The 15,601-nt window shown below is 55.9% G+C and overlaps 1 protein-coding gene across 2 annotated transcripts in view; it reads left to right on the top strand.

Moving 5' to 3' along the window:
• The window catches only part of GRK4 (G protein-coupled receptor kinase 4), a 63,253-nt gene extending 50,270 nt beyond the window's left edge, over nucleotides 1–12,983 (top strand). Inside the window, exons 10-16 of one of the 2 annotated variants that reach the window (XM_058670330.1) lie at nucleotides 2,551–2,588; nucleotides 5,970–6,059; nucleotides 7,207–7,415; nucleotides 8,827–8,964; nucleotides 10,757–10,894; nucleotides 11,196–11,327; nucleotides 12,884–12,983. In XM_058670330.1, coding sequence (XP_058526313.1) covers nucleotides 2,551–2,588; nucleotides 5,970–6,059; nucleotides 7,207–7,415; nucleotides 8,827–8,964; nucleotides 10,757–10,894; nucleotides 11,196–11,327; nucleotides 12,884–12,928 — 790 coding nt within the window. In that variant the 3' untranslated portion in view covers nucleotides 12,929–12,983. Of the gene's footprint in view, nucleotides 1–2,550; nucleotides 2,589–5,969; nucleotides 6,060–7,206; nucleotides 7,416–8,826; nucleotides 8,965–10,756; nucleotides 10,895–11,195; nucleotides 11,328–12,850 lie in introns of both variants that reach the window. The other variant, XM_058670331.1, reaches the window with a different exon arrangement.
• Nucleotides 12,984–15,601: the final 2,618 nt, after the last annotated feature.

Here is a 15,601-nt window from a genome sequence, read left to right as displayed (position 1 = left end):
CCAGTCACGGTCATGTACCCTCACACCGCGTCCCCTGCCCTCCACCCAGTAACAGTCAGTTGTCCTCACACCGCGTCCCCTGCCCTCCACCCAGTCACGGTCATGTACCCTCACACCGCGTCCCCTGCCCTCCACCCAGTCACGGTCATGTACCCTCACACAGTGTCCCCTGCCCTCCACCCAGTCACGGTCATGTACCCTCACACCGTGTCCCCTGCCGTCCACCCCGTCCCTGTGGTTTCAGCAGTTGCCTCAGGCAAGTCTGGGAGGTGTCGCTAAGAATGTGGCTGTCGGAACAGGTGGACGCGATTCCCACCCGTTCCCATGGCTGCTGCTCCTCAGACTGGCTCCTGTGCCCATGGGCTTTGTTGTGCCCGCAGGGTCAGAGTCCCAGGATGTGGGCAGAGCGTCATCCCCCATAGAGCGTCACCCTAGTCCACCAGACACTGAGGGAGCTCACTCTTCCCCAGGGCCCTCAGGGGTCACAAGTCTCTGGAAGATGTAGTGGGATCCATGACCAAGCTAGGAGGCAGGAAGGTCTTCAACAGGCCTGCACACAGAAAGGCTAGGTCACACGCAGGAGGGCGTTTTCTTGGTAGGTTTCCAGGTGACTGCATGCTTATGCTCGCATGTTGTAATGCTGTATGGAGACCACAGGAATGACGCAGCGCCCCGCATGCGCAGTTACTCCTCAGTGCACCCTCTCTGCTGGCACACCTGCAGTTCCTTCTCCGCACACACTGAACCACGTGCTGATGCCATGGCTCTGTGCTGGCAAGCAGATGCCGACAGAGCTACAGGCGTATCGGAGCCACTGGCCACAGGCCAGTTTGTTTGTTTATTTCCTTTCTATTTTGGAAAAGCTTTGACCACAAAGTGTCATGATTTACATCTTTATGTGATCTCCAAACTGAGGTCTTGGAACACGGGAAACATCACTTGTTGAAAATTTTTTAAAAATTTGTTTTATTTTTATTTGAAAATCAGATATACAGAGGAGAGGAAAAACAGAGAGGAAGATCTTCCATCCAGTGTCTCACTTCCAAATGGCCACAGTGGCAGGAGCTGAGCTGACCTGAAGCCAGGGGCCAGGAGCTTCCTCCAGGTCTCCCACACGGGTGCAGGGTCTCAGGCTTTGGGCCGTCCTCGACTGCTTGTCCAGGTCACAAGCAGGGAGCTGGATGGGAAGTAGGGCAGCCAGGATTAGAGCTGGTGCCCATATGGGATCCCAGAGAGTGCAAGGCAAGGATTTAGATTAAGCTACCACGCTGGGCCCTGAAATTTCTAAAGAGAAATTGAGCTTTTTTGTTGTTATTTGAAACAACTGTTATTCATCTTTTTAAAAATGTTTTTGTTTTCATCTGCTCAATAGGCAGACCAACAGAAAGAAATCTTTGATCTGCTGATTCACTCTCTCACTGGCCACAGCAGCCAAGGCTAGGTGCCTGGAACTCCATCCGGGCCTTCCGTGTGGAAAGCAGGGCCCCAAATGCTTGGACCATCGTCAGGTGCCATCTGCCAGGGGGCGTCACTAGGAAACTGGATCAGAAGCAGAGGAGCTGGAACTCAAACCAGCACACATGGGATGCGGGCATCCCGAGCAGGAGCTTAACCTACTGAGCTACAATATCTACTCCTGATCCGAGTTCTGCTTTTGTTTTGTTTTTTAAATAATTTATTTCCAAGGCTAATGGGTGGATCTTCCATGCCCTGGCTCATTCCATCAATGGCTGGAGCATCCAGAGCTGAACCAGGCCAAAACCAGGTGACAGAAACTTGACTGAGACGCCCACATGGCTGGAAGGGGAACAGTTACACGGGCCATCATCTCCCACTTCCCAGGTCGCTTAGTAGGAAATTGTGTTGAAGTGGAGCAGCTGGGGCTGGAGCTGGTGCTGCTGTGTGGGCTGGGGGTGTCATAAGGGGTGGCTGAGCCCACTGTACCGTAGTGCCTGCCCAAAGCTGAGTTCTGAAAGACGGTTTCCTTCACGTTGACGTAACCACACTGAGCATTCGTGTCCCACTGCCTTCAGGTGCAAGGGACATTATGGCATTTATTTTGCTTTGTTTAAAGATTTATTTTTATTGGAAAGAGATTTACAGAGAGACGGAAAGACAGAAAGATTCTGCATCTACTGGTTCACTCCCCAAGTGGCCGCAACCGCCGGAGCTGAGCCGATCTGAAGCCAGGAGCCAGGAGCCTCTTCTGGGTCTCCCACACAGGTGTAGGGTCCTAAAGCTTTGGGCTGTCCTCGACTGCTTTCCCAGGCCACAAGCAGGGAGCTGGATGGGAAGTGGAGCTGCCAGGACATGAACCAGCACCCACGTGGGATCCCAGCACACGCAAGGCAGGAACTTTAGCCACGAGGCTGTCACACCAGGCCCTGACATGAGTTTTGTGGAACATTTGTCCTGTGATGACATGCCTGGCTTGCTGAGGGCATCTGCCCTCATGGGCCTTCCCACACCTGCAGCTTTGGCTGTCGCACTCGGGAGTCACAGTGCCGACTTGCAGGTAACTGAGGACTTTGTTATTTTCTTTCCTTGTAGAGATTTAAAGCCCGAGAACATTCTCCTCGATGAGCATGGTGAGTGAGCACATACTGTCAGAGGGACCTGGGTGCGGGAGTGAGGGCCAATCAGCCAGTTATTACAGAATGGAAAGAGCAAAGGACAACGCTTCGGAGTGTGTGTGTGTGATTCATTTATTTGAAAGGCAGACTTGCAGAGATAAACAAAGACAGATTTTACATCTGTTGGTTTACTCTCCAAATGGCCCTGATGGCCAAAACTGAGTCAGTTTGAAACTTGGAGACCCTTTCGGGTCTCCCATGTGGGCGCAGGGTCCCAGGGCTTTGGGCCATCTTTCACTGCTTTCCCAGGTCACAAGCAGGGAGCTGGATGGGAAAGTGGAACAGCTGGACTCAAACCAGTGCCCATATGGATACTGGCACTTCCAGGTGGAGGATTAGCCAGTTGAGCCATCATGCAGCCCCTGGAGTGTGTCCTTTAGATGCATATGGAGATAGGTAGTAGTTACAAAGATGCATGGGTGGCTGGATGGATGCATGGGTATCCATGCACACAGAATCTTGAACAGCTGGACAGCTGGAAACATACATGTACACATGAGTAGATAGCTACACAGGAACATGGATGGAGAGGCTTGGACTGACAAATACATAGATAGGACTGACCAATATAGACAGACAGGTGAATGCATGGGCACCTGCCTATATGAATATGTGGGTGGACGGATGGACGGATGGATAGATGTATGTATGTATGGATGGATGGATAGGTGGATGGATGTATGGATGGATGGACGGATGGATGGATGGACAGATGGATGGATGGATGGATGGACGGATGGATGGATGGATGGATAGGTGGATGGATGGATGGATGGATGGATAGGTGGATGGATGCGTGGATGGATGGATGGATGGATGGATGGATGGATGGATGTATGGATGGACGGATGGACGGACGGACGGATGGATGGATGGATGGATGGATAGGTGGATGGATGGATGGATGGATAGGTGGATGGATGGATGGACGGATGGATGGATGGACGGATGGATGGATGGATGGATGGACGGATGTATGGATGGATAGGTGGATGGATGGATGGATGGGCGGATGGATGGATGGATGGATGGATGGACGGATGTATGGATGGATGGATAGGTGGATGGATGGATGGATGTATGGATGGATGGATAGGTGGATGGATGGATGGATGGATGGACGGATGGATAGGTGGATGGAATGGACGGATGGATGGATGCGTGGGTGGATGAATGGATGGATGGATAGATGGATAGGTGGGTGGATGGATAGACGGATGGATGGATGGATGGATAGGTGGATGGATGGATGCGTGGGTGGGTGGATGGATGGATGGGTGGACAAACTGATAGATAAATGCGTGGGAGGTAGGTACCTAGACACACCGGGGGATGGATGGATAGTGATACCATTGCTCAGAGATGGCTGTATTTTTCAGCTAATAATTGAATTGTAATAGCATATGAAAATAAAACTTATGTGTTCTCTCTTCCCAGTCTCTTGCTTTCTTCCTACATTTGTGTGCTCAGGCCCCCGAGCCTTGGCCCACTGCCCTGTGTGCTGTCTTCTTGGCCCACAGCAAATCCCAGGCAGGGTGCAGATGGCTGATGGGGGTGGGGCAGCAGGGGAGCCCTCTCGGGGTGCAGGTGGCTGATGGGGGTGGGGCAGCAGGGGAGCCCTCTGGGGTGCAGGTGGCTGATGGGGACACAGCAGCAGAGGTCTGTACTTGTAAGGGAGTCTGGGGGGCTCTTTACCACCTTGGGTTGGGCCACTCCACCAGATGTCCTGGGACAGTCCTGCACAGGGCAGCCAGCAGACCTTACCAAATAGGGGTGCCTCATTAGCTGTAGATTTTTCCTCTGTACAGCTTCCTCCTCTCTAGAACTTTGCCTCTAGATTTGAGCTGACTGCTCTTTCTCACATTCTCATCTCTGCCTCCTTACTTTAGCAAAACATCTCCCTGTACCCCTGCCCCGGTCCCAGTCGCACTCCAGGATGGTTGTAGGGTCAGCTGCTGCTTGTCATCTTGGAGGAAAACAGGCCGCTGCTGCCTGTTGGCTGTGTTTGATCTGTTTGTTGATTCATGCACTTGAAAGGCAGAACCACACAAAGACCCAAAGGAAGAGAGCAGTTGATGTTCTGTTTGCTGTTTTTCTCCCCAGATGGCCGCAGTGGCCAGGCTGGGCCAGTGGAAAGCTGGGAGCCAGGAACTCCACCCGGGTCTCCCATGAGAACGACAGAGGCTCAAGCATTTGTGCTGTCTGCTGTCTGTTTGCAGGCGTGGCACAGGGAGCTGGATTAGATGTGCAGCAGACAGGAGTTGAACCAGCACTCCTATCAGATCCCAGTGTGGCAAGCGGTGGCTTAACCTATTGCCTCAAGGAACTCATTTTGATTCGGACAACTTTCATAAAGTCCTAACTCCCAGGACCTCAGAAGATGACAGCATGTGGAGATAGAGCCATTGTAGAAGTGATTAAGGGAAGGTTAAACCCTAATTAGCATGGTCCTGATCCAGTGTGTGCAGTGTGACAGGTGCCCTAAGAAAGTTTTCTATCTTCTGTTGTCTTTCATGGAAATCCAACAAGTGCCAACCCTCCTAATTGCAGGCCTCACCCTGATGCCATTCTCGCAGTGAAGGGTCTTGGCTTGCTTGGCATGTCCCTGACCCTTAGCACTGCTGTCCAGACGTTCCGTATAAACAGTTGACCATGTAAATAAGCCTGGTGCTATTGTGGCGGAAAGTGCCTGTTTGCTATTTTGTATTTGATGCAAATTTTTTAAAAAATATTTATTTATTTTTATCAGAATGACAAATTACAGCGTGAAGGAGACAGGAAGATTTTCCTTCTGTGGGTTCACTCCCCAAGTGGCCACAATGGCCAGAGCTGAGTCGATCTGAAGCCTGGAGCCAGGAGCTTCTTCCTGGCCTACCACACAGGTGCAGGGTCCCAAGGCTTTGGGCCGTCCTTGACTGCTTTCCCAGGCCACAGGCAGGGAGCTGGATAGAAAGTGGAGCAGCCGGGACATGAACCGGCACCCACGTGGGATCCCAGCACTTGCAGGCACAGGCCTAGCCAGGCCCTTGATGCAGTCATTGGTGTTTAATGCAGTGCCTGTAGTGTGGGGAGCAGAGGGGTAATTTACATGCTCCTTTCTGAGCAAGCCACTGAGGGATGGACTAATGTGGAGACGTCAGTCTAACTCCTGCCCGCCCTGGGTCTGCCTGAGCCTCCTGCGGGCAGCATTGCTGCGTGGGGAGCTTGGAGGGTATTTTCAAGGCTGGACATTCCCTGGGCGAGCAGTGCCGTTTTTAGGTGCTGCCCGCACCCTGTTTCTGCTGTTGCTGGAGCCCCAGGCATCCTGTGATCTCTAACACATGTGCTCCCACACAGGCCACATACGCATTTCAGACCTTGGCCTGGCCCTGGAGGTCCCTGAAGGGGAGTCCGTGCGAGGAAGGGTCGGAACAGTCGGCTACATGGGTATGTAGAGGACCCCCTCGTGTCGGGTGTCCCTGTCTGGGCAGATAGAGCAGTGGTGGGCGGGACCACCGGCTCCCAGTGACGTGAGAGCACTGCGTGACCAGGTGGTGTCGGCCATGGGGTCAGGCACCGCCGAGGAAGGAGGCCCACCGAGGGCTCTGGGGCCTGAGGTCGTGCAGCACCGAACCGGACCAAGGGTCTTATCACCCTGCCCGGCGCCTGGGGCCTCACAGAGCCCTGGAAGGAGCTTCTGTGCCCGTGGGCATGGCCAGCCTGACCCCTCAGGTGGCCTCTGGGAAACCCAGAGCATGGCCCTGCATCCTCCTGTCTCTGACACCATGGGCTCTGGGTCTTGGCTGGGGAGCAGCCACAGTGCCCTCCGCCAGTGGGGCGGTTCTTCTGTCCGGCACCAGCAGTATGTTCACAGCAGGCAGGTGCGGTCAGCCACTCGAGCAGCAGCCTCTGCACGGCCCCACAGAGTGAACTGCGCACTTGGAGGTGTCGCGCTCAGCAGGCCTTAGTGTGCTCACAGAGTCATGCAAGCGTCAGCACTGATTCTCGAAGTTTCATCACTTCAGAAAAGTAACCCGTCCCTCACTCCTCACTGTGAACCCCCAGCCCTAGCAGCGGCCAGCTTTGCGTTCTTTCTCTATGGATTTGTCTGCTCCATTTTGTATAAATAAATCATGATATTTGGCTTTTGTAACTTTCTTTTTAAGACTTATGTATTTTTGCTGGAAAGGCAGATTTACAGAGATGAGAGACAGAGATGAAGATCTTTTTTCTACTGCTTCACTCAAGTGGCCGCGATGGCCAGAGCTGTGCCGATCTGAAGCCAGGAGCCAGGAGCCAGGAGCTTCTTCCTGGTCTCCCACACAGGTGCAGGATCCCAAGGCTTTGGGCTGTCCTCACCTGCTTTCCCAGGTCACAGGCAGGGAGCTGGATGGGAAGTGGGCTGCTGGGACTAGAACCGGCGCCCATATGGGATCCTGGCGAATGGAAGAGTCACTAGGCTATTGTGTCCCTTTATAAGTTTAAATTTTACATATTTTTGCCAAACATTAAGTCTCCAGTATACTATTTGGAGTTACTTATGAGCAGGTTTATGGCCAGGATTTGACTGACGGGCCCTGCGTTTGTCTTGTAGCTCCTGAGGTTCTCGATAATGAGCAGTATACTTTCAGCCCCGACTGGTGGGGGCTGGGCTGTCTCATATATGAAATGATTCAGGGACATTCTCCGTTCCGCAAGTTCAAGGAGAAGGTCAAAAGGGAGGAGATCGACCGGCGAGTGAAGAAGGACACGGAGGAGTACTCCAACAAGTTCTCCGAGGACACCAAGTCCATCTGCCAGATGGTGGGTCGGGCGCTGCGGAGGGGCGCTCAGCTGCCACTTCTGACCCAGGATTCCCACAGGCAGTGCCAAGTGAGGCCTGCCTTCAGCCAGGCCAGTGCCAGGCCCGAGCCCTCTGGGAGCCCACCTCCTCCCGGCCAGTCATGCCGGGGTTTTGCCTCGGTTTAGGAGAGGGCACCAGCTGGGATCTGGGTGCTGACCTGAGTGGGCCAGTTTGTATTTCTTTATTTTTGTTTATTTGAAAGAGCCAGAACAAAAATCTTCCATCTGCTGGTTCAGTTCCCAAAATTCCTGAATAGCCAGGCCGAAGCCAGGATACTGGAACTCAGTTTGGGTTTCCCTGGTGGATGGTAGGGACGGAAATACTTAGGCTGGCAGCTGCTGCCTCCCAGGTGCCCCCCAGCAGGCAACCAGAATGGAGGGTAGCTGGGGGCCCAAGTTGATGCCCTGGTGTGGGGTGTGGCCATTTTGGGTGGGGGGCTTGCAAGTCTTCTGCATGCCAGTTTGTCAGCCTGCTGCCATGCTGAGGCAGCAGCTGTACCTTGGTGCACCTTAGGTGCCTGGCGCCAGGCCATCCAGGGCTGTGCAGGGTGCTTGGTGTGTGGTCTGCAGCACAGCCCGGTGCCCACGAAGGTCTCTTTACCTCTGTGACATGGTGAGCGTACCTGTCAGCTATAGTTGTGGAAGAAATACTCAAAGAAGAATAACAGTTTCTGAGAAGCGGGTGGTCGGTTTAGGGGTTCACCCCACACCCCACACCAGTGCCTGCGTCTGTGCGTGGCACTGACTGCTCACTCCAGGGGCAGCAGAGACGGCTGATGTCATTGGTCCCGGTGCCCACAGGCAGAGCTGGCCTGAGGGCCTAGCTTTGGGGAATGAGCCAGCAGATGGGCTACACCTCTGTGTCTCGTCAAGTGAGTCTCAAATAAATTTACAAATTGAAAGCTAAAGTGCAGACCTGCCTCTCCTTACAGGCGAGCAGGAAGATGGCACGAAGGTGGCATGAAGGTGGCTCTTGCCTCACCTGGTCTGCTGGCTGCCGTGCTCTCAAGGGCTGGAGTTGCAGCCTAGCGTTGAACAAGCTGTCTCGGTTCTCAGCCGTCTGTTTCCGTGTGAACGCCCCAAGCTTTGCTGGATTGAATGTTTCACTCAAGGAGTGAAGTGGCTGATGTGTCTGTCACTGGTAGCTCACAGGCCACTGGCCGCCTACTGCTTGGGAGGGCTCCACGCTCCACGCTCCAGCAGGTCACGAATGAGGTCCTGAGGCTGGCTGGCGCTGGGCAGACCGAGCAGCTGTGCTTGTCTAGCAGCCCTGCTCTCTGCCACCCGATCATTAGTCTTTCCTTCTGGAAGGACCTTTGAGGTTTCACAGTTAGGTGAGGGCATCAACTGACTCCCTCTCTGCCTCCTACAGTTACTCACCAAGAACCCCCAGGAACGGTTGGGCTGTAGGGGCGAAGGAGCTGCGGGGGTGAAGCGGCACCCCGTGTTTAAGGACATCAACTTCAGCAGGCTGGAGGCGCACCTGTCAGCTGCCCCCTTCTGCCCTGATGTAAGTGGAACGGGGTCCCTGTCAGCTGCCCCCTTCTGCGCTGATGTAAGTGGAACGGGGTCCCAAGAACATCAGTCCCCAGTGTGCTGGTCAAAGCAGTTCCAGGGCCACCTGGGACTTCTTCCTTGGGGTCACCAAGTACCCACAGCCATTGCAACCCTTCCCTGGGTCCCTCCGGCACTCTGCAGGAGGAGCTGGGCCCCCAGCCTCATGCAGCAGCCAGGGCCCACCCGTCACCCACACCTGCTCTGCTCTCACAACTCTTGTACTTAGCCTCCCACACCAGGGCACATGCCTGATGCTTGGTTTATTGAAATATTTATTTACTTGAAAAATTTGCAGAGAGAGATTTTCTGTCTGCTGGGTTGCTCTCCAAACAGTCATGATGGCCAGGGCTGAGCAAGGCTGAAGCCAGGATCCTGTCCCTGTGGGAGGCTGGGGCCCAGGCACCTGGGCCACCCTCTGCTGCTTCCCCGGGTACACTAGCAGGAGCCGGGCGGGACGTGGAGCAGCCAGGACTCCACTGGCACTTGAGGGATGCCGACTCTCGCAGGGGGCTGCTCTCTGCTGTGCCCCGGCTCTGGCCCTGCCTGAGTCTTTGGCCTAGAATGCTTGTCCCCACCCCACATTCCATGAGGACCTGGGCCAGAGGGCGTCCGAGTACTCCTGAGAGCTGTTGGGAGCAGTCCGTGCCTGGCAGCGCCTGGCGGACATGCGACAACTCCTCCTGAAGATGGAAGCAGTGAATGAAGCCACAGCTGGAGACGCGACGTGGAAAGGGACAGTGGTCATGATGCTCCCACCCCCCGTGACCTGCAGCAGCACTGCCTGCTGGCTGCTTACTGCGGCGTTAGGTGTTTAGGCCCAGGGAGCCTGTCCCAGCATATACAGTCCTCCAGTGACGTGACAGGATGGCGCCCAGCAGCCTGGCCGGGTGACAAGGGCCTCCGCTGTGCAGCGCTGGGGAGGACACTCCACAGTCCTGGGCGGGTAGGGGGAGCAGGCAGGCTGGGGCACGGCCAGTGCAGTGGGTGAGTCCTCCTGCGGGCAGCTGGTGCCCAGCACACATTATGACACACACCAGGCAGAGTTCCCTTGCCATGGGGTCAGTGTGGGCGTGGGCCGCCTCTGAGCGGTGCCCTCCGGGCAGGGTCACCACTGGGCTCCCAGCCTGCCAGCCGTGTGTCAGTGCAGGAGAGCAAGAACAGTGGTACCGGGCCGTGCCAGGGGAGCCTCCTGCTGGCCACAACCTGCCTTACAGCACTCCTGTGTGCTGGTACAGCACCTACAGTGCCCAGGCGGGGCCTGCTGAGCCCTGGAGCTCCGGCCCGCTTTGGAGAGCTCAGGCAGGGAGAGTGGGCAGCAGCCGGCTGCTGTTTGTCCAGGAGGCCAGCAGGGCTGCCCACAGGCAGCAGTGAGGACCCTCTCTGATGGCTTCCTGGACCGTGCTCTCTGGCCCTGGCCTTTGCTTGCAAAGAGTTTCCCGCTGTGAAAAAGGCTGCGTGAGGGGCCTGTGCGAGGTTCACGTTGGAGAGTGAGCCTCAAGTGAGCCAGGCAGATGGGCAGGAGGTTCCCACGGGTTCTCTGACAGCCTCCTAGAGAGAAAGGGCTTGGGGGCCGCCACTGCAGAGAGAGGTGAGAACAGCTTGGGGGCCGCCATTGCAGAGAGAGGTGAGAACAGCTTGGGGGCCGCCACTGCAGAGAGAGAGGTGAGAACAGCTTGGGGACGCTGAGGCCCCTGCCGAGCGCCCTGCTGCCCCACTCAGCTGCCACCCGGTTGTTCTCAGCACAGCCTCACTCGGTGTACTGCAAGGATGTCCTGGATATCGGGCGCTTCTCCGTGGTCAAAGGAGTGTACCTAGACACCACAGACAACAACTTCTACGCTGAGTTTGTGACAGGCTGTGCTCCCATCCCCTGGCAGAACGAGGTACTGCACCCCCACTGCCGGTGTGGCAGGACTAGGCCTTGGCAGCCGTGACTGGGCACCTGCTCCGGAAAGTGGGTGGCTGGCAGCTCTCACCTGGGGGCTTCCCGCAGCGGGGCGCTGCTCCTGGCCCGGGTCTCCCTTGGGGGCTTCCCGCGGGGTGGGCAAGGGCTGCTGCTGGCCCGGGTCTCCCCTGGGGGCTTCTCACAGAGGCGGGGGCGCGGGCTGCTGCTGGCCCGGGTCTCCCCTGGGGGCTTCTCACAGAGGCGGGGGCGCGGGCTGCTGCTGGCCCGGGTTTGTGCAGATGATCGAGTCTGGGTGTTTCAAGGACATCAATGAAAGCTCCAGTGAGGAGCGCCTGTATGTGGAGCAGGAAGTGCAGGCTCCAGTTCGGAAGCGCAAGAGAAGCTTCTTCTACAGGCTCTTCAGAAGAGGGGTAAAGACCTTTTTCTCTAAGAAAAGTCGCTTGCCACGGTAACAGGAACTTTCTTTCCTGTTGCCCATCAAAATTTCAGTGCTCCAGGACAACACCAGTGCTGTCTGTCCTTGGGGTCTACCTGCTCCGGGCCCCACTGGGCACCCTGGCTCCCACATGCCGCTGAGTGGCACCCTGAGTGTGGTCTCGCATAGAATGGTCACAAAGCAGCTTACGTGATGGCACGTTCATGGCTGGTTCTTACCGCTGTTGCCTCGGGTCCACTTTTCGCAGGGAAAGATGACTCCCTTTCAAAAGCTGCAGTTTGAAGTGACCTCCTATCCCAGTATTAGATTTAGAGAAAGCTTGTGTCTTTTTCCTTGGATTAATGGATTATCTGCTTTGTCCCTTGTCTAGGAGTTCACTCAGAGGTCAGACACTGAGGTCCTAATCCATTTTTAATAAAAAGATTCAGGGCCCAGCTTGGTAGCCTAGTAGCTAAAGTCCTTGCCTTGCACACACTGGGATCCCGTGGGGCACCAGTTCATATCTCGGCTGCTCCACTTCCCATCCAGCTCCCTGCCTGTGGCCTGGGAAAGCAGTGGAGGACGGGCCAGATCCTTGGGACCCTGCACCCGTGTGGGAGACCTGGAAGAAGCTCCTGGCTCCTGGCTTCAGATTGGCTCAGCTCTGGCTGTTGTGAACCAGTGGATGGAGCATCTCTCTCTCTCTATAAATCTGACTTTCTAATAGTAATTGTTAGTATATGTGCTCCTGAAGCAAGCACAGGATTTATTTATTTTTATTGGAAAATCAGATTTAAAAAGAGGAGGGAGATGAAAGTGAGATTCTTCCTCCCACTGAGTCATTCCTCCGATGGTGATAACTGCCTGAGCTGCGCCAATCCGAAGCCAGGAGCCAGTAGCTCCATCCAGGCCTCCCACGCGGGCTCAGGGTCCCAAGGCTCTGGGCCATCCTCCACTGCTTTCCTAGGCCACAGCAGGGAGCTGCGTCAGATACAGAGCAGCCAGGACTAGAACGGGCCTCCAACATTTTTTCAGTTTGGACACCAATCTGTGGGTGGCAGAAACCCCCCAAAATGAGCATGCTGTGACTCTAGTCCCTGTCCCCATCTCTGGTGAATGTGGGTCCTGCTGGGAGCGCCTACAGCTGCCCAGGTGGCGCTGTGCAGCCCCACACTCCGCACGAGGGCGCCGTCTGCCCTTGCCATGCCCTGTGGGACTGGGGCAGAGTGTGCTGCAGCCGGCACACTTGGCAGTTCCTACTCCTGCCCCAAGTTCTGCAAGTGCCAGGTGCCTCTAGGATTCCCAGGTCAGCAGGCCACGGGGGCTGGCCCCTCCACACGCTTCTGCCTGTCCCCACGATGGTTGGGAGCTTCAGGACCCTGGTGAGGCCGTGTGTGGGATATCACATGGTGCTTTAGCCTCCGTGTTGTCACTCTCTGGCAGAGTCTGTGGGCCACGTCCCACAGACACAGGGCCCGCAGTACATTTGAGCACACTCAAGCTCCCTTGCGTTTGCAGTGTGCCTGAGGCCAGCGCTGCGCTGTGTTGCAGGGCTGCCTGGCCAGCAAGGAGGAAGGGGAGTCGTCACACTACTGACCGCTGGCGGTGCGCAGACACAGAGGAGCATTTGCCCAGCCCCCACCCTGTCCTGGGCTGTAATAAACACATGTGGCACAGCTGAAACACGCCTTAGGGAATGACGGAGTGTTTGATGTTGCTGCCTGCATCGTCTTTTAAGACAAGTTGAGGGGAAGAGAACCGCACAACAGCACAGCTAACCCATGCCCCTGGGGAAGGGAGCAGACTGTGCCTGGAAACCAGGGCCCTGCTCCTCACCCAGGACTGTGCTCAAGTCCTCGGGAGGGCACCGGCTCGGGCATGCCATCCCTAAGGCTGTGAGCACCATGCGTCTCACTGGCTGGCAGTCTCCACCAGGAGCCGAGGTGCCCATAACAACAGGGCCAGCAGCACAACCCTGGCCAGCAGTCCTTGCCACTTCAGTGCCCGGAGCTTCCAGCAGCGAGGGTGACTTCTCTCTGGTGGCTGTGAGTGAAGGAGAAGGCTGGGGTGTCCACCCTGGGGTGGGGGTGGTGCTCTTGGCAGGAGACACTTGTAGCCTCCTGATGAGGTACTATAGACCCAGGAGGGGACCCTGGGCAGGACACAGGGAAGGGATGAGACAGAGGTCCCAGGGCTGCATGGGCTGAAGGAGGCTGTGTGAGCAGGGCATGGCCTCAGCACACTCTGGGCTTTCTCTGACTCATGAATGTGGCTCTGTCTGGTTCTGGACAAGGGCATCTGACCAGCACTGGGGTTCAAAGAAATCAAGCCAGACTCCAAGGCAAGTGAAATGTCTTTATCCTTCGGTTGGGTGGCCACTTCCTGCCGTGGACAGGAAGCACCTCGAACAAAGTAAGGGGGGGTTTAATAGTAAGTATGTGACAATGGGCATCTGAGTGACGGTGGGCACCTGTGTGACGGTGGGCATCTGTGACACTGTGGGCATCTGAGTGACGGTGGGCACCTGTGTGACGGTGGGCATCTGTGACACTGTGGGCACCTGTGTGACGGTGGGCATCTGTGACACTGTGGGCACCTGTGTGACGGTGGGCATCTGTGACACTGTGGGCATCTGTGTGATGGTGGGCATCTGTGACACTGTGGGCACCTGTGACACTGTGGGCATCTGTGACACTGTGGGCATCTGAGTGACGGTGGGCATCTGTGACACTGTGGGCATCTGAGTGACAGTGGGCACCTGTGACACTGTGGGCACTTGTGACACTGTGGGCATCTGTGACACTGTGGGCATCTGTGTGATGGTGGGCATCTGTGACACTGTGGGCATCTGTGACACTGTGGGCATCTGAGTGACAGTGGGCACCTGTGACACTGTGGGCATCTGTGACACTGGGCATCTGTGTGATGGTGGGCATCTGTGTGATGTTGGGCATCTGTGTGACACTGTGGGCATCTGTGTGACACTGTGGGCATCTGTGACAGTGGGCATCTGTGACACTGTGGACATATGTGTGAGTTGGGCACCTGTGACGCTGTGGGCTCCTGTGTGACACTGTGGACATATGTGTGAGTTGGGCACCTGTGACACTGGGCTCCTGTGTGACACTGTGGGCACCTGTGTGAGTTGGATACCTGTGACACTGTGGGCTCCTGTGTGAGTTGGACACCTGTGACGCTGTGGGCTCCTGTGTGAGTTGGACACCTGTGACGCTGTGGGCTCCTGTGTGAGTTGGACACCTGTGACGCTGTGGGCTCCTGTGTGACACAAGCAGGAAGCAGGTGGGAAGATGAACAGTGTACAGGACAGATTCCTGACCTCATCACGGCTGTGCAAACAGTGGTAGACAGAACGCTTCAAAGGCAGCTGTGTGTCTTGGGAATCTTTAGCACTCCCAGCAACTGACTTTTCTTCTGGGTGTTTCAGAAAGCAGAATGTTCTCATAGCTGGGGACAGAGGAGTCTCTGGAGGGTCCAGACTTCCAGGCACACAGTCACCTTGTCAATTCAGCCTTTCAAAGCAGGTGAAGGCCTGCTTGCAGGGGAGGCCAGAGGGGACCTGCCCTGGACCCTACCTTGGCTGCCCATCCCTTCCCACGGTGGCTCCCTTATCCTGTAGGAAGGATTTGCTTGCCTCCTGCCCAGTAGGCAGCCAGGGGACAACCCCCCCAATTTTAAAGCTAGCAGTGACACTGTCCCCAGAACCCCAAGGGTCTCCCTGGGCAGCTACATCCCGCCCCTCTGTCCTCCGTGTGTCCTGTAGCACCACTTGCCCTGCAGTGTCTCATGTGTGGTCACTGAGAGGCATGGTGGCACTTAGGCCAGGTATGTCCCTGTGAGGTTGGGAACTTTTGTACAGATCTGTGGCTTTGGTCTCCATGAGGACCAAAGGCTTGCTTTCTTGCATAAGAGTTATTTTTCTTTTCCTTTTTTTTTAAAGATTTATTTATTTTGTTACAAAGTCAGATATACAGAGAGGAGGAGAGACAGAGAGGAAGATCTTCCGTCCGATGATTCACTCCCCAAGTGAGCCGCAACGGCCGGTGCGCGCTGATCCGAAGCCGGGAGCCAGGAACCTCTTCCGGGTCTCCCACACGGGTGCAGGGTCCCAAAGCTTTGGGCCGTCCTCAACTGCTTTCCCAGGCCACAAGCAGGGAACTGGATGGGAAGTGGAGCTGCTGGGATTAGAACCGGCGCCCATATGGGATCCCGGGGCGTTCAAGGCGAGGACTTTAGCTGCTAGGCCACGCC

Source organism: Ochotona princeps, chromosome 11 (genome assembly GCF_030435755.1).
Source record: "Ochotona princeps isolate mOchPri1 chromosome 11, mOchPri1.hap1, whole genome shotgun sequence".
Lineage (NCBI taxonomy): Eukaryota > Metazoa > Chordata > Mammalia > Lagomorpha > Ochotonidae > Ochotona > Ochotona princeps.
The sequence above is the reverse complement of the archived record's forward strand: the minus strand, read 5'-3'. Positions and strand labels throughout refer to the sequence as shown.